The sequence below is a fragment of the Ambystoma mexicanum genome, chromosome 2p (assembly GCF_040938575.1).
Source record: "Ambystoma mexicanum isolate Mex_15411 chromosome 2p, UKY_AmexF1_1, whole genome shotgun sequence".
Lineage (NCBI taxonomy): Eukaryota > Metazoa > Chordata > Amphibia > Caudata > Ambystomatidae > Ambystoma > Ambystoma mexicanum.
In genome coordinates, this window is record NC_090923.1 from 1,342,617,305 (window position 1) to 1,342,641,724 (window position 24,420).

Below are 24,420 nucleotides of genomic sequence, written 5' to 3' on the forward strand. Positions count from 1 at the left end.
TTTAATCTCAAGGCGTCCACCCAAGGCTTTTCAATGAAACTACCATTAAACATGACCCTCTGGTAGGTCATAACATCAACTCTGTTATGTTATTTGTTATGTTATTTGACATTTATATAGCGGTCTACATATCATTGGTATGACCTCAAAGTACTGGTAGGTTGAACGCCCTCGAGGACCGTAGTCCAGGTCAGTTGAGAGAGTAGGGTGTTGAAGGGTGCTTGGGTGCACCAGTTAAGTGTGCAGCTGATGTAATTGCCTGATGGTAGCTGCATCCTAGCATTAGGTGTGGTGGTATTGATATCGGTTCAATGTGTGCAGTCTGGCGGGTGGATACCAAGACTCGGTTCTGGCTGCGTTAGGCCTGAGGGACGCTTATGTGTAAAGCTAGGCCGGTTTGTCGTGGATATAGCTGTGTTTTATAAGAATGATGAGGTGTTCATGGGATAATGTTCGTATGTGAGCAGCTAGGTCGAATTGATCGAGGGGTGTAGCTGCATTCTGATTGTGTGATAGTGTAGAGCCTAAGCATAGTGATATGATATGATAGTTTATTTATACAGCGCCCACATACAATGCGTTTCAAAGTTCCCCACGACAAGGGAGGGAACACGGGAAAGCACAAACATTCCTACAGGCCATAAACAACAAGAATGCAAGGATTCCCCATCAGGAAATAGAAGCGAGACCCCAGAGAGAAAATGATTAACTACAAACATGACTGAGAGATGAAAGAACTCATGACACCTGAGGCCCATGCAAAAGATGTGAGCTGAAGGGAAATGGACCAAAGCTAAACGAACCCCCACGTGAACTATCCTACCAAGATATGGAAGCGATACCACAAAGTTAAGGCGAATAAATGAAAGAACGGACAAAAGATAAAATCAACGGAACGTAAAATTAAGCGATGACCACCTAACAATCATAACAATTGGCGAAATGAATGCTGGCGACCCAAAACCCAGCACAGCCCCCCTGAACAATTACGAAGTGCACACTGTGGTATTCCTAATACCAAAGAGACTATAAGTAGATAAATGATTTGTATAATAGGCGACAGATGCTTCAGTTGGGGAAGGATTGTGGGGAGGGGGAATCGGGAGTTACACAGGTATCAAAATGACACCTGGCCCATCAGGACCACTTCAAACAAGATATACTTGAAAATGGCAAGGATCAAACACCCACATATGGCAAGGAACTCGGTGAGCAATGGCTACAGCTGGACTTGGGGAAAAATAGCTTGCCTTCATGACATGGAACGTGAATGGCCTGGGAAATAGCATAAAGAGAAGACTAGTAATGCAATATATCAATCGACATGATCCGGATATAGTGATAACCAAAACACACCTGGCGGGCACGAACTGCCAATTCTTCAAGAGAACCAAGTACAAAACAGCAATCCATGCAGGCTTCTCCATGGGCTCGAGAGGTGTGCTGATACTGATAAACAAAAGAACCCCGATAGACATAACACAGATAATTCAAGATCCGGGAGGCAGATTTGTGTTTATACTTGGCACATTATGGAACCAAACTATAGCTACAATGGCGATCTACTTGCCCCCAGCATTAATGGCCCCTCTACTCGAAGAAGTCACGCCGATAATAGTAAATAACCCAGCAGATACACTGGTGATGGGCGGGGACTTCAATGAGGAGATGAGCAGCATTGAGGATCGCACACATCAGAGAGGAGGAAATCCGACACGACTGACCAAGCTGGCCAGCTTTGCATCAGCATAGGGCCTGAAAGATTTATGGAGGGACCTCCACCCAGGCGAGAAACAATTCTCTTTTCACTCGGGTGCACACGGATCGATGTCTAGGATAGACTATTTCTTCCTACCTGGTGTAAATATGCACAAAGTAATTGAGTCAACTCTGCAGCCCCGAGGAATATCGGATCACTCCCCACTCACGATGCTGCTTGAGACACAAAGACCCCAGGCCCCACTGAAGTGGCGATTGAATGCATACTACCTGGGATTCCCAGAACTAACGGAGAAAATCCAAGAAACAACCGCAATGTACTTTGAACTAAATCAGGATTCTGTGGACGATGCTGGAATAGTATGGGAAGCATATAAGGCAACTTTAAGGGGTGAACTACTGAGCTGGACCTCAGCACACAAAAAATCACACCAGCAAGAAGTAGAAGAAGCAGAAGCAGACGTGAGACGTGCTGAGGAGAACCTCATAAAATCAGGAACGACAGATGACAATACATCTCTAAAGGTGGCACAAAAGAAACTATACAATGTGGCGCTGACATGCGCAAAACAGGCGCACAGAACTACACGAGCAAGGATATATGAAAGCAAAATGCTGGAATGATTGGAAAGGAGGGAGGACAGCCACCTCCAGGTACGGCGGATAGGCATCACAAACACTGAATGGGCCTCAACGGACTCGGGCATAGCGGAGGCCTTTGCAACCTACTATGAAAGACTATATGCCCCACCGACGACTCCGCTGGACGCCACCATATTGGACTCAGCGACCATCCCAGCACTAAACGAAACCCAGAGGCTGAATCTTGAAGCCGCAATAACAGAGGAAGAACTGACGACAGCCATTTCCCAGCTACAGAATGGAAAAACCCCAGGGCCGAATGGCCTTCCAGTAGAAATATGGAAGAAAATTGGCACCGGAGAAGTGGCGCCACACATGCTCAAAATGTTCCTACAGGCAAAGGAGAAAGGCATCCTACCACCGGACCTAAGAAAAGCCAGCATAGTGGTAATACACAAAGAAGGCAAACCTCCAGGCGCATGCAGCTCATACCGCCCAATCTCTCTCATTAACACAGAAGCTAAAATATTGGCCAAAATACTGGCCAACAGACTGCAAACAGTGATAGCCTCCCTGATCCACCCGGACCAATGCGGCTTCATGCCACAAAGATCTACGCGAATGAATATACGCAGACTTTACTCTGCCATTGAAAGATCGGCCACTCTACAGGACCCATTGGCACTGCTTACTATTGACTTTGAGAAGGCCTTCGACTCAGTCCATTGGGAGGCCCTGTGGCTCATCATGGGCAAAATGGGATTTGGTGAGCAATTCACAAACTGGGTCAAACTCCTATACAATGCCCCAATAGCAGAAATCGGAGTCAATGGCTGGTCCTCACGAACCATAAAACTTGGGAAGGGCACCAGGCAGGGATGTCCCCTCTCGGCAATGTTATTTGCACTCGCAATTGAACCACTGGCGATTATGCTGAGGGAGTCCTTAGATTGGAAGGGGTTCCACTGGGCACAGGACTGGGAAGACAGTGTGTCCCTATATGCAGATGACCCCCTAATCTACCTTAGTGAACCAGCGATCTCCTGTCCCACTGTAACCAATATACTAAGTACATATGGAGCCTTTAGCGGGTTGAGGGTAAACTATGATAAATCCCTGATCTTTCCAATAAAGGGACTCGATGCAGCGACCTTAGCTAATAACCCATTTAAGATCGAGAAAGAGCAGTTCCGATATCTGGGGATACAAATCTCAACAGACCCAACACAGTATATAGGGAAAAACCTGCACCCAGTAAGAGATAGATTCGTAAATGACGGAAAGCACTGGATGGCCCTTCCGCTCACCCTACTGGGAAGAGCTGCTTTATTCAAGATGCTGGCCCTCCCCCGGTTTTTATATGCCCTGCAGAACGCACCGCTATATATACCCCAAATAGAATTTCACAAAATAGATGAATCACTCAAGAAACTGCTATGGGGAGGCGGGCACCCACGAATTGCTCTCTGAACCCTACAGCACTCAGTGTGAGAGGGAGGAATCGGACTTCCACACCTGCAGACGTATTACTGGGCGGCCCAAATGTCAGTGGTGGATGATGGCCTGCATGCCGATCCAATGATACCACACAACAGAGCAGACGCCCGGACGGACCATGGAATCACCCCGCTAGAAAGCCTGTATCAAAAGAAAACCCGACAATGGTGGCTCAGAGAACGCAGATTTGGATGGATGCGCATAAATACCTGGGGTGGGAGGGGAAGGTCACATTGAAACAACCCCTGTGGTGGAATAAACACCTCCCGAAACTTAAAGACATTCCCAAATGGGTAGCCTGGGAGGAGGCGGGGATACAGACATTAGAAGACCTGGTACCGGATGGCGAAATCAAGACATTCCAAGTCCTGAAAGACGAATTCAACCTTCCCATCACGGAGCACTTCCACTACATACAGATAAGGCACGCACTTACTGCAAGCGAAATAGACCTCCCAAATGTGCCAGAATGCACCCCGATCAAGAGGAACATAGTGATGGAACGAATTGGACACAAAGTAACATCCACAATGTACAATGCCATCAACTCGTTTGCCACGAAAGAACTCACAGGACTTAAAGAGAAATGGGAAAGAGATGTGGGTCAAATACAAGCAGAGGACTGGACAGTGGCACTTATGTACCCCTGGGAATCAGCAATTGCAGCCAAAATCAGGCTGGTCCAGCTAACAATCCTACATAGGATTTACTATCCTAGAGAGGCCTTGCACCAATGGGGAAGGGCGACGGACCCTAACTGCTTGAGATGTCACCATCTGAGAGGAACCTTCTTCCACATCCTATGCGAATGCCCGCGGATACAGGACTTTTGGCAACAATGCTGCGATAGGCTCTCAACAGTACTTGACCGTGAAATACCGATGGACCCCAAACTCCTGATACTGGGAATAGATGCGGATATAGAGCTATCCAGATTTGAAAAACTCATGTTTGCAACGACTACGAGTCTCGCAAAAAGAAACATAGCCCAATTATGGGGCTCGCCCACACCGCCACAGTACGCCAAATGGGTAGCGCACATGGACATGTGCGTCCCAATGGAGGCGAGAGTGTACACCACAAGAGGACGCCCAGAGAAAGCGGCCAAGATATGGCAAAAATGGGAGGACAACTGAAGGCAAGCAAAGAACAGACATGGGGACACTGAGCGCCGAACAGTGAACTGATATAAGCCATTGGAACGATCTCGAGAAACTCTAGATGTAACAACTTTACAATATATGCAAACATAAACCAGATGCCAGGAAGAAATGTATATCTGTGTGTTTAAATGTTTAAATGGTTATGTGTAGTGACCAAATGTCAACTACTTATTGTTGTTGTGCTTGTTTATGTCCACAAAACAATAAAAATGTTATATCAAAAAAAGAATGCAAGGATTAACCATCACACTCAGCCTAGCGACACCTTACATGGTGCAAGTGTCAAGACACAGACAGGAAGGATACGGGAACATACAGGCGATTACCGCACTAGGCCCGACGACATCTCTGCAGTCACACGAGGTGAGGGAGGGGGGAGGAGAAAGGAGCCCATTGTCTCCTCGTTTATTACACAGCTGAATTTTAACTGTTTCCTAGTTCCTGGCTTGGGTAGAATCATGATCTTATTTTTGTCATGTTCACCCTCAAGCTGCTTTCAGGCAGGTAGATCTCCAATTGTTTGAAGCACCTTTGTAGGCCTATCGGTGTGTAGTCCATCATGTCCAAATCGTCCGCATAGACGACCCATGAGATCGACTGGCTATACATTTTATGAGGAAAAGCAGCTACTTCTTTGACTCTTTTCCAAATCAGATAGAAACAGATTAAACAATTCTGCAAAAAGGCAGCCTTGTTTAAGTCCTCTTGTAGTCTGTATTGACTCTGTCAGTATCCCTGCACTCGACCTTCTGATTTTAATAGATGTTGAGGAATTAAGGTCTTTTATTGCCTCCAGAAGGTCCAGCGGGCAGCACCAGCTTGCGAGTTTGTTTCCCCACAAATTTTCCCTACTGATTGAGTCGAACGCTTACTCCAAATCTATAAAGGCTAGATAAATCTTCTGGCCTGATGTGCAAGCTTTCGATTTTAGGATATTAAGCAAGAGTAGGTTAAAGCTAGTACCAACCCCAGAGACAAACCCATCCTGCCGTTTATCACGACGGCCTGCATTTCTAGCGCACTCCTTAAAATGTCCCAACAGGATTGACGCAAAGATCTTTCCCAGCATGTGTAAAAGGCCAATAGGCCTATAATTTTTCAGGTTATCTCTTTCCCCTTCTTTATAAATTGCCACTATTATTGCGTCTTCCAGGAAGCAGGGACCTTTTTAGTTACCAGGATCTGGTTAAATAACGTCCAGCAGAAATCTGCCCACTCCTCAGGATTTCGTTTTAGCATTTCATTATTCAGGCCATCCGGCTGCGCTTCTCCAGATGGATTCAGTTTTTTATTTTATTAACGATATCCTCTTGCGTAAACGCAATAGACCCGGGCCGCCTAGACTGCTCTGCCCTCGGTATAGATGTTTCGGAACTAGTTGAGAAAAGGGCACCAAAAAACGTAATCCAAGCCCTTTCCGTAACATCCGGAATCATAGTAGCCAATTGTAAGGCAGAATTATTATTTAGCTGGGCCCACAATTCACAGGTTTTTTTTCTTAGCTATCATTTTCATCATGGTCTCTGCGTCAGTTTGAAGACACAGGGCCTTGGTTGACAGCAGACAGTTTCGATACTGCTGTTTTCGCAGTTTTTTCTTCAAATGCACTTTATCGTCCCTTTCACAGTGCTCTATCGGCTCTCGACTGTTTTTTCGGATTTTTGACTTCCTCATTAGGGCAATACACTTTAGCGACCCTCCGATTGTTCCCATGCCTTACCTTCATTTGAAACCTTAAGAGAAGGCCTGAGTAATTCACACCCAAAGGGTTAACAGCAAAAGCTTCCTTGTAGCTTATATTAATTTCTAGGATTTGCCTCGGGGGAATTTGTAAACGAGTTCTTGCCTGATTTGTCTGTGTTGCCATCCCCTTTATGCTCTTCAGCTCCCTATGCTGTCCCTTAAAACAAAGCTGTAGAAGAGCATGATCACTTGCACTCGTGGGCGTTGCATTCAAGGGGTGCAAATGACAGACCAAACTGATGCAAAATTATCCAAATGGGTCTTTTGAGTGCCCCTTGCCCAAGTTGCTCTTCCCGGAAATTTGACCCTTAATGATGATGAGGGAAAACAGTGATGGACATTCAAACAAAGAAAGGTGTTAGAGCAGAATTCTACTTTTGAGTGTTTTGCAGTATCATTTTCTGGGACCATACTGTTTCCCCCTTTATTTTGGGGGGGGGGGGGGGGAATTTCTAACTTATTGTGATAGTAGAATGACCTGAACCCCCAAATGGCCTCGTCAGCTACAATGTCATCAAATGTGGATGAGCAGAGCTGGAAATTACAATATAAGGATAAAACCAATGAAGAAAACCTAGCCAATCATCAACAAAAACATCCCTGGGCTTTCACCTGGGAGACTGAAGACATTGAGAAAGTGATCATCAAATTAAATCCTTCACGGGCGCCAGGCCCTGATGGCCCCTCTAATGAAATCATCAAAGCAAATAAATCTACCTGGACAGATATTTGCTCCCACATCTTCACCACAATTGATAAAACCAAATCAATTCCTCCATCATGGCAAAAAGCAGTACTGCTACCAATCTACAAAAAGGGTGACACAAAATATCCTTGTAATTAGACCCCTCACCCTTTTAGACACTTTGGGAAAGATTTTTGCCAACATACTTTTAGAGCAATTAAACACCTGGGTCAAAGCAAATCAAATATTTGCAAAAAGACAAACTGGTTTTGTAAAGCATGTCGGCACAAATATCAATCTATTTCTCTTAAACTTGCTAAAACAAGAGGCAATTTATAGCAAAAGACAAATATACGCAGCATTTATCGACCTCATATTGGCCTTCGACCTAGTGAACAGAACACAACAGTGGACCAAATTACATCAATGGGGATGCCCAGACAATATACTGGAGCCTTTGAAGTTGCTGTATGAAAATACATCAATCCGAGTCAGACTATCGAAAGATGGCAGTCTCTGATGACATTCCAACCTTTAATGGCCTCAAACAAGGTTGTCCTTTATCAGCGACATTATTCAATTTATTCACGGCTGATTATGAATCGGAGACAAACACTCAGATGGCAAACCCCCCAAAGTTAAACACAACAACCATCCCATGCATAATATACGCAGATGATATTGTCATATGCTCTCAAACACCAAGAGGTCTCCAAATTGCTCTGTTAAAAGTAGAGGCCTACATGAAAGCAAATCACCTTGAAATTAACTCAGAAATCGAAAGTCATGCTGCTAGCACCGACTGATAAGGCAAACCAGCAAGTGAAAATAATGTTCCAGAATCAGCAGCCCTTAGCTCGAGTAACAACTGTAAAATATTTGGGGATGTGGGTGAATCAATCGCCATCAGAATTTAACTGGGGAAATTCCCTCCAAACGAAAACATTGTCACTAGCCCGCCAAGGCCGCTTTCTCCACCGTAAATACGGTAAATTCTCAATGCAGCCGATCATAACATTTTACAGACAAAAGGTTGTGGCTATTCTTCTGTATAGCAGTGAATCTCTGATTAACCTAGATGGAACGATATGGTCCTGTCTAGAAGGCCTTTTTTGGAGGACAGTTCTATCATTACCCCAATAATTTCCAACGACTTATATCCGATACGAACTGGCACTCCAATCGCTAACATCACTTTACGCATGGAGAACATTAGATCTATACAGAAAAATCCTGACCGATCTCCACATCCCGGCACTAGAAATATTCCAAGGAAAAGAAAACACAACACAAGCAACTACTTTGCTGATCTGGAAAAAACACATGGCAGACATCAGAATTACGGCAGATATTTCAACCGAACTTCGTCCGGAAAAAGCAAAAAAACAAATCACTCAAAATTATTGGATAATGACCATGGAGGCCAAGGTAAAATACAAACTTAATCAAGATTGTAAATTCGAACACCCACCCAGTAAACTGCCTCCCTGCTTATCTCCAACACTTTCCATCTACTCAAGTTAGAGACTTTTTTCTATGCTTTCGGCTAAACCTGCTACCAACAAGGGAACTACTGTCATGTAGGAATCTTCTACCAAAGGACATGGCTTTTTGCAGATTCTGCAAAAAAGAAAACTGGATCGAAACCCTGAAACATATCATCATCTCTTCCCCAGCCCTGACCGATACAAAAACGCATGGAAGAGACATGTATTTATCCGCAGCAACTCAACTAGAACCTGGAGACCGATGGCCAAAATTTCTTCAGGGTGAGACAAAAAAAGAAATCTTCAACATTGTACACTTTCTAAAAACGATTCTAGAAGACAAAAGGCAATAAGGAAGAAACTATTTTTGTATATTTTTAGCTTTCTGATTCCAGACATGAAATATGGCATAACCAAAGATAAAAGGTTTAATAGAAAAACCAAATCATTTTAATAAAAAAAGAAATAGTAGAATAGTTCCGCTAAAGTACGCTTGTACTATCCCCTTTTCACCCTTTAAGAGTATATGGTCCTGGTTGCCCAATAGGGTCCCCTGGCCAGGGGTGCTTTCTAAGCCTCCCATTTTGTTTTAGGCTGATTTTATCACCCTGCATTGGTTTTAGAGAGTAGGCTGGTGCATCTAGTATTTAGTTTTGGCTTCACCAGGGGTGCGATTACCTTTAATGGATTACTCTCCTACTCTTGGGCATTTTGTTTTGGGGGCTTCCTTTGTTCAGGGAAACTGAGGCAGGCCTAAAATGGCCGTCCTGGCCATGTGAGCTGTTTGCAAAGCTAGGATGGCAGCCTCTGGAATGTTTTGAACTGGTGTAGAAGAGTTCCTGTCCCAACAGGCCACTATACTTCCTGTGGAGATGGGCCTGGGTGTTTGGCAGTTTTTTGGAGCCAACATGATTGGTTGGCCACTAACACCTTTGTTTTAAATCCCCTAATGCAATTGGTAGGCTGGCAGAAGCCAGTCCCTGTGAGTTAAGGTACATCTAGAAGGAACACGTATACACTATGTTGTGCCATATGTTCGGATGCTGAGCAGGTCTGCTTACCTGCTGAATGGTTTTACCACTGAAAAACCATTGTATCTGATTTTGAGACCCAGTTTGGCCATACTAGTGGGACTGGTGTATCTTGCCTGTGCCCCCCTGTGCATTTCGGAGTGCTGGGCATCATTTATGCATCTTTTATATCCTGCTTCTGGTCCTCCTCATTGGCTTGTGCCAGGCCTTACATCCTGGGACCGTTTCTGGGAAGTTCTACTGCAATTTACCACCAGCACCTCCCACCTTGGTTTTTTGGAAGCTCTCACTGCCTACTAGGGTGTTAGAACCCCAACACCCTGGCTAATCTGCTTCTTTAGGTCATCCTGCTTTGGCACCGCCAATGTCTTGCTGCAGGGGGCGTTTTTGCTGATGTGCCATCCACATTTGGCTACTGCGGTTTGCCGTGTGCAGGTTCCTCTGTCCTCCTGCCCCATCTCCATTACTGATTCCAATTCTGGATGGTGGGTCCCACTCCTGTGAAGGACGGTTGCTCTTCTTTTGGGCCTTAGGGCTCGTCATCGAGTCAGCGTTCAAGTCCCTGGGTGACCAGATCCACCAATTCACCCTGTAAAAAGTAGCTTATACTTGAGTTGTTCTGCTTTTCTAGAACTGTTTTCAGGAACCAGCAGTGTAAGTACTTACCTCTGGGCTCTGGAGTGATGGATTATTCAAGATACTCACCCTCAAAGGGCCCCATGGTCTGTGATCATCGTGCTTTGCAGGTATTCCTCAACCACATTTCCCCTTTAGTTTACATTGGGGCCTGAATCCTACCCTGTATCTGCTCCTGGGGCTACTCAGTCTTGAACACTGCACTGGATCTCTTCTTCTGGGTCTCCACTGGTGACCTGTGGGGTCGATAGCATTCTTCTTTGCAAATGCTAGCCCTGTTACCAGCACAAGTGCTGGTAAGGGTTGTAAATCCCCATTAAATACCAGCTATTTTTGCCGGTAGGGTGGTGGAATTACTTCCAGCTAGTAGCTGGAGGTAATTACTCAACCCCACTGGCAAATTTGCACTTTGCCGTTGCGGCAAAGTCCCGGTATACAGTAATGCTGGCACGTTAATTCTGCACCGGCAAAGTTATAATGAGCCTCTTTGTCTTGTTTTACTATGGGGCACTTTCCTGAAAACGCTGAATCTCCCTCAACTGACATTGCAAGGACCTGGACTGTGGCATTTTTCAAGGGTCCCCTTAGGGTCCATGGAGTTTGCCACCAACACTGGAATTTTAATGCTGCCACGATTGATTGGTGATTTTTAAATGTATTACACTCCTGCCTATGATGCTCATTGTACCACAAATGTACTATGGTCCCCCTACTCCACCTTGGAGTGTAATACACCCGTCTGGGCATAGGGACGGTTTCATCAGAATATATAGAAGGAAACAAAGAGAGGTAAAAGGGACAAAACGCCCAAACCGAACAATCCCTCAGAAAAGGTTAGAAGACCTTAATAAGCAAACGCATGTGTCAGGGGCCAAAAAATACCTAAAGCAAGGGCTAGGTGCCTGACTATAAAGTGACCTCAAGAAGCAGAGGCCAAAACCTCAAACTCAACAACTAAGAATTTAAAAATTACACCATTTTATTAAAGCTCGATTAGAAAAAAATATTTTGAAAAAGGCAACCAAACAAATTAATCAAATAGCTCACGGTTTGATAAAAGACCATTATTAAATAATGTGTCAGTCAGTGCGTCAGGGAAAACAGATAGGGTTATTTGTAAGTGGGTTCCAAAAGAGTTGGTATCATGTATGGATAACCCACATAAAGTGTCAAGCGCTGTGCAAATCATCATCAGAATATATCCCAGTCTTTTGATAGCCCCCCTAGCGGTGTTGGACAATATGTTCCCCTGTTTACTGCATCAAAGTGCTGAAACCGTGTATGTGCTTATGTATTAGGGTATAATACTTTATTTAGCATGAAGTGGAAACCCATGCTACGTTCTGTGTGGCCTCTTTGGGTCCTGAACATGTTGGTGATTACTGTGTGTACTATTTTCTAGGGTGGTCTACTTTTACCTTACCTCTGAAAGCCTATATGTATAGTGTCTGCCACATTGTACGGGGCTTGTATTTGTAGTTGAGCCAGTTGGGCATTAACAGGCCAGTTACTGTTGTGTTAACTACACTATGCTCTGCTTTGTATTATGTTTAACCATAGTACTTATTTTTCCAAACATGGGTATTCTAATAGCGTATATTTTTTAGTATCCGTTGCATTCTTTTGTGATGACTATTGGGAATATGTGTACCTCCCTGCTAGCCCTCCTCCCTCCTGAAGTTAAACCTGACTTCTCTTCTCTGCTTACCATTGGAGTCGCTGGTCTTTCCTTTTGGGCAACACTCTTGTACCATTAGGTTAGATAGTTACACAGCCCTCACCAGACGGTAGTGTAAAAATCTCCCTAACACAGAGAAAAGTTCCCAATTCTTTCCCTTGAGTGAGAATACTTAGTCATTTCAGTTTTAGATTGTTGTCCAGTCCTATTGTATGCAAAGTAAGACATTGACAAGTTTCTAAGTTAAAATAACTAACACATTTAAATCTTCTATAGCCCAATGCTTCACAAAGTGGTGTCTACATTTGTTTCACTGCTACCGCACCATTTTAAAGGTACAATCAGATTTCTCTGATCACACGTAGCCCCATTCCCCAGCCTCCGAGCAATCTTTGAAAGCGGTAAACGCTGAAGAGGCTGAGCCAATCTACTGAGTGACCCGCAGAGAAGGAGGAGCGCCGTTTTCGGGGTCTTGGAACCTTCTCCTTTGTTCTTGAACAGTGGGGCTGTTCAAGAACACTGTAGGGTCACTGCATTCATTGGCCATCTTTTTCACGTGCCATTAACTCGCAGAAACCCTGCTGCTGTCTTGGTTGAATTTGCAGTGCACCAATTGGTGTATGCGAATTTGGGGTAGCAGGAAATTGTGTGTTAAGGGATAGGGTGGAATTGTATGCAAACCATATGCTGTGCACAGTGGGTGTCTTGGCTTGTGTTCTCGAACTGTGTTTCTCCTCGCATCACATCTTTCAGATTTTGTGTTCTACTTATGATGTTTTACAGTTTTTCATGCTCAACTTGCCTCATTAAGTCTTGATGGATTTCTGCCAATTGAAGGAAGCTTTCAGACACAATTTCTTATTTTTTTTTTCTCTTCACCTTCTTGGGGCTTCAGTGTTTGATGGGCTTGGGGTGAAGGTGTATGCAGCTAGTGATCTCATGGGAGAACTGGAAGCCACCCTCTTTATTAACATAGCAGCTTTCTGGTTTGAAGCACAATTTCCAGTCTTATGGCCGATATTGTGCCTGTGTTATTGACACCTGCATCCAGCAATGGCTGCAAACCCATGCTGCATGCAGTGTTTAAGGCCAAAGCATCTTTTTGTAGATGTGCAGCTGAGTTATTGAGGTATCCTTCGTAGGTCTGGGCTTTGATATTTAGGTCTTTGGAAGGTGATGAGTGGCACATCATGCATAGATTTGTATGCCTTGGTGCAGTGTATATGCCTAGCCCTTGGCTGTGTGTGTGTGTGTGTGTGTGTGTGTGTGTGTGTGTGTGTGTGTGTGTGTGTGTGTGTGTGTGTGTGTGTGTGTGTGTGTGTGTGTGTGTGTGTGTGTGTGTGTGTGTGTGTGTGTGTGTGTGTGTGTGTGTGTGTGTGTGTGTGTGTGTGTGTGTGTGTGTGTGTGTGTGTGTGTGTGTGTGTGTGTGTGTGTGTGTGTGTGTGTGTGTGTGTGTGTGTGTGTGTGTGTGTGTGTGTGTGTGTGTGTGTGTGTGTGTGTGTGTGTGTGTGTGTGTGTTTTGTGTGTTTGGTTGGTTGCCTGGCATTACCCCCCTATATCCTCAAATACATCCCAGTGCTCCGCCTACCCTCTCCCTGTGAGGCAGGCGTGGGAAAGTTCCTATGTTGTAGCTTGGTTATCCATTCCTTCACATCATGGTGGCTTATTCCACACTGCTGCATTGTGAAATACAATCTGAAGTTTCTTTTCTGTTCCTTGCAGATGTATCCAAGTCACCACAGATGCCAGTCTATTGAATTCTGAGTTTTGCTACATATTGAAGGTGAGTCGGCAAGCTCCTCAACATGGGCCTTGGTCTTGAGCCTCTCATGGTCAGCCTAGGAACTCTAGAGGCAGATTGTCAAGTGGCAGGCCATGGAGAGAGTAGGCAGTCCTTGAACCCTTTAGTACTGCAACTCAACGCTCTTGTGAGTGTCTCATTGGTTGTAAGTGAAGCTGCAAAGGCATGTTGTTAAAGTCCAAAGTGAGGTACAGGCAGGTTTGCTGCCTTGCTTGCTTGCATATGTGCAGTCAATTTGATTGCATGTTTCTTGCATATGCTTAATACTATGTTTAGGCCTTTTTGAAGTGCAATGGGGAAAAGGAGAAAGGGTGGGGCATGAGGAGGTGGTGGGGAGAGCAGTTGGAAGATAAATCAAGGGTCTGTACGTGCGAAGAAGCAGTGCACTTTTTAACCATGAAACAACATCTATAAAAGCTACATATGGGCTTTAGCTGAGCCACATCTCCATTTTGTTATTTTTATCATTGGGTATAACATGTCCCTGCAGGGCCCACCTTGGGGCACCACCCCCAGAATAGTAAAGCATTGTGTGATCCGACCATGCTGAGGTTCTACCAGCCAGTGCCAAACGATGGGCTCCAACTGTAGCATGACTTGAGCCAACTGCTGTGATCTCTTCCTCCATATTGCTAACTGCTGGGATTTTTGGTTTGTTCTAGGTCCCCTTTGAAAGTACTGATAATCAGGGCATTGTCTACACATGGGTTGGGAGAGCCGCGGACCCTGATGAAGCTAAGCTAGCCGAGGACATCACAAATCACATGTTTGATGATTCCTACAGCAAACAGGTAAGCGGGTGTGATTGGTGTGTCTGCGTATAAGATAACTAGGCAAAGTGGGTTTTCTAAACCGTGCATCAGGCTTTTCTGACCCCTAGCAAGTCCAAAAATAAAAGCAAGTGGGCCCCTTATGTGTATGTCACAAATGTTAAAAAGAGGCCGCCTTTGTCGCATTGCTGCTTTTAGTGTCCCTGTTCATGAGAGGTATTGGGGTGGGACCAAGCCTGATTTGCATATGATCTTTCCCCTTCTTGTAATGGCTTGGATGGTGAAGAACGATGGTCTGGAGGGGCGCCCAGATCAATGCCCGGGGTTAAGATTCATTCTAAACCTTCCAGCCATGACCTCTTTGTTTTTGCTAGCTATTGAACCTCCTGCATTATTTTCATAACACTATTTGCAGTAAATACTGCATGATTGTATGTCGAAATGCCACCTGAAAACTAGGGGCATTTCCCCATAATTTGGAGGCAAGCATTGTTTTTCTTTGTAATCTGCTTAACACGTTTTATCCCATTAGGAATGCGGCAGCTCATCCCCTTCCATTGTGAGCTGCAGGGGGCAGGGGTGAGGGGGCGGGGGGGTGAGAATGTGAGCATCTGATACATTCTCACCTTTTTGTCCATGGACATGCACCATGCACAGGGTTGTTACTGACCCTTCTGTGCATTTATTTCTTTATGGGATGCTGCTGTCCTTTTATGCATGTTTTAAAAAGGCAAAAATGAAAAAAATGTAAATCTGAAAGACTTCATGTAGTAATTCTGAAATACTGCATGTTTTCTTGACTTTACCGCCTTAGTGACCATAAAGCCATAATACATGCCATGATTTAAAAACCTTTGCTATACTCCTACTGGAAGAAACCTGGTGAATGGAACAACCTTTGTTTGTTGGTTTTAGGATTGCTTCTCAGAGTGCTTTGAAAACCCCCAGGGGTAGACCCTTTTCGGGGTCTGTTAATTGCTATGAAATCGAGCAGGGGTATTGTGTGCAATAAACCCTATTGTGTTCAGACGGGGCACTTGCAACAGAACTGAGTCTTATGGTTAATGCTCTATGCACTCCTCTTTTAGTGGTAAATATTTATTGGCACAGGAGGGTGTCCACATTGAGTGATTTATTTTTTTGTATTATTGTATTTTAGAGGTTTTGGTTAATTTTATATTAGATTGGTGCGGGGGAAATTGAAAGGGATTCGTGCTTGTAGGAGGTGATTTCAATTCCTCCTCTTTCAGCGAGGATGATAATGGGGATGACCTTAGTTTTTTTCTCTCGCTTGGAGCCTCAAGGAAGGTCATAGATGGGGATATGTGGTTTTCTACTCTCAGATCTTTGGGCCTTTGTATGCTTAATGGTAATCTTTTGGGGGATGAAAACATGCTTCCCTCCTGGACTAGTAGAGGTAACGAGGCAGTACATGGGTTATTTGTTTGTAGATGCCATTTTCTTTCGTTGTGTTTAAAATTCAGGGTTGTTAATACTATGGTGAGTGACCATAATGTCCTGTTGCTAGTTTCCATTTAGGAAGCTCAGTGGTGGAAGAATGTGGCTGTACCCTGAATCCCAGGGCTAATAGACTTAAGTGGAATTATAAAAAAAATGGGGCATTTGAATAGAGAACTAATTAGTTTTTTGGAAAATTCAACTGAAGAATGCAAGCGTCGCACATTTACAGTGGGTGACTTCCACTCTTTTTGGATAAGCAGGCTTATGGGAACTGGGTCAGAAATCATTGGGCCCGACGTCTGCAGAGGGAGGGTGAGCTAATGTTAGATATCCTTAAAACTAAAGATTCATACAATTCGTAAACTCTGGTTAATCCCCAGGTGGTATCTCGGATCAATCCTATACCCGAGTTAGAATGGCTAAAGCATTTTCAATCTATATATGCCATAGACATAGGCATTGTATCCTTAATGAATATTTTGGATAAAGGTCAAGTTATTGCCTCCAGTTCTGCACTTATCGGACGGGAGGAAATTGTGAATAGTATAATTAAGGCCAGCAGATCTAGGGCAGTTCAGCCAAACAGGCTCACAAATGTAGTCCTTATGACAGATTCAGAGAGTTACCCTCCTCTTTATTTTTAATGTTGTGGTGGAGACAGGTATGTATCAACACTCATGGGAGACTTCCATAGTGGTACCTACTTATAAAAGGGGGCTAAGAACGTACCCTAAAAACAACTGCCCAATAATGGTGATCGATGCGGATAGCAAAATATTTGCATCCATCATCCTCTCACGCTTGAATTCTTGGGCGGTGCAGGTGGGAAGGTTAAAAATGTTTCAGACCTGTTTCCGCAAGAAAATGGGTGCTTCGCTAAATGATCTTGTTGTCAAGTGTATGCAGTTCCTTGCTTGGTCTGGCAAATATAAGTCAGTTTATGTGGCTTCAATTGACTTAAGTGAAGCATTTGACTTGGTGAGTCATAGCCAACTATGGGCGAAGCTCCAGCTTTGGGGCATCCCTAACTTAATCTCTGGGATACTGATTGGCTTGCATTCAAAATACAATATGCAAGTTTGTTTAAACATGGATGGGAGTTTGTCCAGGAAAATTGGAACTATGTCAGGATTACAGCAGGGAGTAATTCTTGCACCCTGCCTTTTTAAATTATATGTCTCGGACGCTGAGGAGTTCTTAAGCAGGGGGGCGTTTATATCAACAAAATTGGCTGATCAGAAATATATGTGCATTGCTTTGCAGATGATTTTTCTATCATTTGATTTCACAGTAATCGGCCTACAGAGGCTAATTGGTTAATTTGCTAAATATGCACTTCAAAATCATCTTGTTCAGCCAAAACGAATGTGATGTGTCCCAGTGCAACATGTAATGTTCCCAAATGCGCCCTGGTTTTGGACAAATATAAGCTGGAAACTTGTAATAGGATTTACCTGGTTTTCTCAATTTTGAATTAATCAAACAAAAAGTATATCATAGAATTTTTAAGGACTAAGGCCACTGCCCTTTCAGTTCAAATGAAAAGAAATTGACTGCAAATTTGGAAGGTTTTTTTATTGAAACCTCTACTTAATTTCTATGAGGGGAATATTGTCCCTAAAATACTGTATGACTGATTTGATTTGATGTATTTCTTATATAGCACAGCATGCCCGTAGGCCTCAGTGCGGTTACAAAAAAGACAGAAACAATACAAACATCACATAAAAATAAACATAATCCGGCAGATAATGATAGCATCAAAAAAAGGAAAGGAAGTTACAAAAACATGTGTGACCAAGGAAAGAGTCAATTCATAATGATTCTCAATTTGGTAAATGGTGACATATTCTGTAGATTATAATTTTTGCTCAGGAACAAGTGTGTAAACTACTAAAGCCACATCATCAATCTGAATCCTACTGAGGACTTTCAAGTCTTGAGTTCTGACACAATTACGGCCCACTCTTTGTTCGAGCCAGGCTAGAATTTATTTTTTTATCGCCTCCCTGGATTCATAGTCCCTCGGCTTATCAACGTTAGTAATAATAAAATTTCTAGAATCCATGGCAAAACTCCTTAGAGTAGGATCGACTATTTGTGTCATAACAGACTTGCTTAAACGAATATCCTTTACGGATAAAGGCCAGATAAGGTATATGATTTAATCGGCGAGAAAGTTCCATCAGGCGAGTGGGCATTACCAAAAACTGTTCCTGGTGTAGTTATAGAGCCTGTCATGATGCATACCCCTGGGCATCCAGACCACGTCCATCAGCCCCGGGAGCAGGCATCATCTCGCCTTGAGAAAACCCAGCAACCCCTGCCAGGGGCTGTCTGGGTTCAGTCCTGGCGCCTATGGTGCCAGGCTCATATGGGACATCAGTCCTGGCGCCAAAGGCGCCAGGCTCATGGGTGCCACTTACCTGATGCAGACCATGCTGCAAGAAGATCCAAGCCCATGTGAGGCCTGGAAGGGACTACTTTACCTTAGGGACTATTTTGTTACTCGGGTGTGGTCGGGGAGGAATACCTACCTGGGACTACTTTGGAGGCTATTTAAACCACGCCCGAAGAGCAGCACACGCTTTGCGTTATTCTGCATCCAGCAGCGTAACGCTCACCGTGCCAGCAGCAGCATCCAGCCTTCTGCCACGGCCGCCTCGAATCTGGAGCACCTAGAAAGAAGGAAAGAAGCAAAGGTTAGAACAAGAGTATTACCTGATTTCTTACCTGATTCCGGATTCATCGCATCTTCAGACCAGAGGAAAGACTTTGTTTTAAATGCGTCGCTTCGCCAGCAGCAGCGCCACGCCAAACTCACCGTTCCACGCAGCATCTCTTCGATCCGGCGCTGTCTCCATCTTTACATCGCCGAATCCCGGCACCTAAGGGGGACATGAAACAACAAGGTGAGCAGAGAGAACAGACAGAGACAATCTCTTTAACCGCCATATGCTTACCTGATTTTACCGCCAGAGGTATAATTCATCAGCACGCCACATCTTCTTATGCCGCACCTGTAAGACAAGGAGAAAGCAGCAAGTTTAACCCTTAGCATTATTTACCGGACAGTGTTGGGTAACACAGACATTTACCGGAGCGCTTTCAGCTGTCAATCTTCTTATTGGGTCAAAGCTGCAAGATAAAAGAGGAATTGGACAGGAGTGAATTACAGACATTTTGAACTCTAACAAACTATATACTTACGGCTCTTCGGTAGGATCTTTTGGAGTCAGGGTACGTCTACAACTCTTCCAATATCTTCAGGCCAGTGAAGTAACTGGTCATCAACGCGCCCCTGCGTGCTTCGCAGGATGGAGGGCTCATCCTTCAAGAATATAAGATGAGATTGTTGAGAGGGCGCTTCAGAGGTGATTAGTGGGGAGGACAGTGGGGGTGCTACCATTTGAATCCACAAGTGGCTAAATCCAAATCTCCACTTGTAGGAGAATATTTCTACGGGCCAAGCAGACAAGATTAGGAGGGCAGATCCAGTCAGTCATCGCTGCACTACGCATCACGTGGGTGGAGGCCGCAGCAGTCCGGGTCCGACCGACGCCCCTGTGGGAGCCAGGTGAGCGTAACAGACTTGAGGATTCAAACTTTTATGAAGAAGTTCTTCTGAATAAGTTTGGCAACCTTGGTGCACTCTAATCCAGGTATCTAAAGTTTGACAGAACTAACCACGACTATAGGCATACATTGGCAGCATTTATCGATACTCGGGGAGAGTAACATGGGAATTTTTGAGGCAAAGGAAGCAACCCAAATATGGAGATCCTCAACATTAGAACATGCTTCAAGGTCCCGCATATGGCGCTCTTTAAGCAACCAATTTCCCAAGATGTTTTGATTGCCACGCCCTTTTGTTGGTCCTTCAGGGGCAATTTCCCCAGTCCTTACCCCTGACTTAACCAGCAGGGTTGGAGTTGAAAGAATCCATGTGGGCCCATCATCTTCAGTTTTGTCGCGTTTACTCCCCTCTGCAGAGTCCTCATTTGCCCTCACATGGGCAACAGAAGGGGGGGGGGGGTTCTTCATATTCTGCGACTGCCCATGCGTGAGGGAGGAAGACCCCACTAACACCAATATCTTTGGGAAAGTCACTCTTCATGGCTTTATTATTAGAAGGGAGAGAGTTTTTGTGTACTTTGCTTTTCTTTTTGCGCTTAATGCCAACACTTTGGAAAAACAACTGGCACTCCCTTGAGGGGTAGGAGATGTATACTGTAAAGGGGGTTCCATATTGCCTAAAAAGACAGAAGAGTTGGTATGGGGCAGTGTACCAGGTACTACTCTATTTGAGGAGTCCCTTTTGTTCACCGATTTACTCATACAAATCGCCCTTGTAACTGGCATTTTCTGAAGCAGTTATCAAAAGAAAAAGGGCCAATGGGGGTAAACACTTTCTGAGCAGGAGCGAGAACAGCAGGAGTTTAATATAAGGCAGAGAGCATGGCTTAACAAGATGATGCAAAAAGTTCAAACAGACCGACGAGTATGGATTGGAAGCGATGCATGTGTGGGTTCTTGACACCCTTACCCTACTTGAAGCTTACATATGGATAAGGGTGTTACGCCTACCAAGTTGCATCCTTGGGGATGCAATAAAATGAGTTTGGGTTAATGGCGCTTATTACTATACCAGAAAATACTTAATACACCAGAAGAATCATTGTATTGTGATTTCCAACAACTGATGTAAAACAAGAGAGAAAGGTGCATCAATGACTTGTATGAATACTGTTCTGTGGTTTTGTTAAGAATCGATGCTAGGGTAATCCTTTTGGGTAGTCCTTGGAAAATAAAACAAAAGATGTATCATAATGATTGGTTGTCAAGCATAGAGACTGCATAGATACTCATCTTTAGACTATTTGTCATTTATTTATTTGTTTGTTTAAATTATAAATACAAAAAGCTGGGTATTGTCGCTCCTTTTTTAAATCTGTATCCCAGTATTTGGGCAAGAAATGACTTTCAGAGATTTCAAAGGAACTTGCATCCGACTAGACAGATTTTAGTGCGTAACGGGCATATTCCTAAAGAAAGCATTAACTGTAGATTTTGAAGGAATAACGAGAGAGACTCTGAAGCGCTTATTTGTATATTGCAAAGCCCTCCCGGCACCACGTACTATATATTTTCAAAAACATGTCCATCGGCTGGATTACGTGAATGCTGAGATATTTTGGCAGCGACTTATGTTAGGAACTTCCTACACCTGTAGTCATAGCGGTAGCAGGATTTTTAAAGCCTATGAAATTGGAAACCTGAATGTGATTTTAAAGTTGCAAACAGGTGGTTACTGTTGTACTACGCTTCTTTTTGTTAAATAATTTATGAAATTGGTAATTGGACTGTGACATTGTCTCTGATTTTAGGAAGTTGATTTAGTGGCTTGATCAGCATGTTTTATGTGTGTCCTTTTTCTTTTAGACTAAAATATTCGTTTTGAATGCTTTCCGAAAGGTTGCATTGTTATTAATTTAACCAACAGAGAAAAAAAATCCAATTCCAACCTCTCGTGATGCGATGTGTCGTAAATGTCTTACACCTGCTGTATTGTAGATGGGATTAGCACAACATTCGTATTGACCACAAACCGTTTTGCATACGTATCTTGGAAAACGGATACATGCAAAACGGTTCAAGAGCCAAACACCTACTGTTTGGGGCTTTGAGCAGTGCAGGTCTTCTCAGGTACTTTCTGGCTTCCAAACTGCGCTTTTCGTACTATGAAAAAGGTGCACTGTTCCACTGCTTGATATGTGGGGGATGTCCCATGGGTCTGGAAGAAGGGGAGGAGGGTCTATGGCACTAGAAAATACCACAGGTAACATGTACTTTCCGTAGGCAGGTCCAGGTGACCTACAGTATTGAAAGGGTGTCTTCATATTTTATTGGAAGCACAAGAGTGTAATTTCTAATTGACATGACACTTACCAAGGAGAAAACGCAGTGGAAGCAGTCCTTGGGTAAGGTGCCTTTACAAGACGCACTGGATGAGGTAGGCCAGATGATGAAGGGATAAGAGTGAGACCAAATACCCACTATAGTAGAGCAACACTTAAATGTTGGCATTACAGTTATACGTGCAAAGCGTGGTGTCGGCCTGCAGGCCAAAAGATATCTGGGCCCCATTAAGGAGGTATCTTGGACCACCTTCCGACACATCAGGAGATGAATCCTCTAGCCCAGCCATTGACCTAGCCAGTGAAAACCCAGGTCCGCCATCGACCACAGACTGAAACCTAAAAGAAAACCAATGACGCGAACACTATGAACTGACCCCCAGTCCGAAAATGCAAAACTTGATGTATGTCTAAATGCAATATGTCAAAACATGTATGTTATATGTGATGCACTTGTCAAATCTTAAAATAAAGGTTTAAAAAATAAATGTTGGCATTAAGAGCCTAAGGCCTATTTATATGGGTATGATATGATATTTTATTTTTATCACGCTTGTACACGAAGTGTTTCAGAGCGCGACAAGGCAAGGGAGGGGAACAAGGGAGAACAAAACAGCGATCTTACTAGGCCCAGTGACATTGAGAACGCGCAAGTGCCTGGGGAGGGTAAGGGAAAGGGGAAAAGTGCATGGGAGGGGAAGAGTGGAAAGTGCGGAGCAGAGGATAGACAGATAAATAATAATAATACAGAGTATCAGTGTCTAGACGTATGCGTGTATGCTATGGGAAGTGGGGTTATGTAGTTCACTGATAGTGAGTGTATGGTTGTGTGTTAGTGTTGGGGGGATTGTGAAGCTAATGTGGGTCATTTTGCCTATATCCTTGTTTATGTTATATTTATATTTGTTCTTTTTTGTGATTGCTTGTCTTATTCATGAAAATGTAAAATAAACATATAAAAAAAGAGCCCACAGCCATTTACATAATTACAACTTACAGAGTGTACTTCCGAAGGCTGAAGGCAAGACTTTTGGGATGGGTGCTTAGTTTGGATAGGAAGGGGGCTGGGATTAAGGGGGCGTCTTTCAACATTAGCCAATGGAGTTTGAGCCTCGTTTTGATGGTTTTCATCAATGAAATGGCGTTGACAGCCTGGGGAAGAGTGGGAACCTTCCAGTGGAGTGTGGCAAGTAAGGAAAAGGAGCAGAAGTGGAAGAAGGCCCAGAGAGGCTGGGGACCTGATAGTTTGCAGAGAGGTGAGGAGAAGCGAGTCTGAGGGGAGGAGCACAGGGAGACAGTGGGGCCGGGGGAACCATGACTCAATTTAAAGAGAAGTAGGCGTATATTAAAGAGTCATTTTGCATGGAGAGCTATCTAGCATGGTGATGGTGGGAAGAGGTGGGTAGAATCTGGGAGGTGTTGCAAAATTGAGATCTTTGTTGAGGGGTACTAAGGAGTAGAGGGGACGACTAAAACGTAGACTGCACGGTCATCCTCTTTAATGAGTACTAAAGTAGAGATTAAGGTTTTAGTTGAGATGGGTCTGGGTGAAGGGTGCTTTTATTGCCCACTAATCTTATAGTCATATCTGTTTTCAGCACCTCGAGACCTGATTGGCTCCTGGGAATGCACCATGACTGCATCTTCAATGTCAGTCGAGTTAAGCTTACACTAAAAGCAGGAAATCAAATAAATACATTACCCATATACAATGATACATATAATAAAAAAAGGATTAAAGTAAATTGTAAAATGGGTATTATGCCAGCAGGAAAAATAAGTTGATTGAATTCTTGGTAACAGTGTATAGTTCAGTTTCTGTTTACCAATGCCGCTTTTTTTGCACTATCTATCTCACCCTCCACTTGCTCCTGAAACGACCATGACAAATTACTGTTGCGGTAATGATTCTCTTGTACCATCCTGCGTTCCCTGTCTGCCAGTCTGACCGACCCTGCCTCCCCACCATCTACAACATTCTGCTGCGCCCATGAATACGGACCATTGTGCCTATAAACTCAGATTCACACCTATCGCCCCCCCAGGGTCCTTCAGCACTGACTCTAAGTTTTCTTTCTGAAGGTTGTGAACGAGGGAGAGGAACCGGAGAACTTCTTCTGGGTTGGAATTGGAGGTCAGAAATCCTATGATGAAGATGCAGATTATATGAAACATGCCCGTCTCTTCAGGTAAGGACCATTGATCCTGTATTGGTCGGAGATCTCTAGAATTAAGTAGGCCATGGGATT

General features: G+C 44.0%; 1 protein-coding gene across 1 annotated transcript in view; it reads left to right on the forward strand.

Annotated features, from left to right (window-relative positions):
* Positions 1-24,420, forward strand: part of FLII (FLII actin remodeling protein) — an 898,330-nt gene that overhangs the window by 812,035 nt on the left and 61,875 nt on the right. The window contains exons 25-27 of the mRNA XM_069645694.1: positions 13,944-14,004; positions 14,685-14,813; positions 24,254-24,360. Coding sequence (XP_069501795.1) covers positions 13,944-14,004; positions 14,685-14,813; positions 24,254-24,360 — 297 coding nt within the window. The remainder of the gene's footprint in view (positions 1-13,943; positions 14,005-14,684; positions 14,814-24,253; positions 24,361-24,420) is intronic.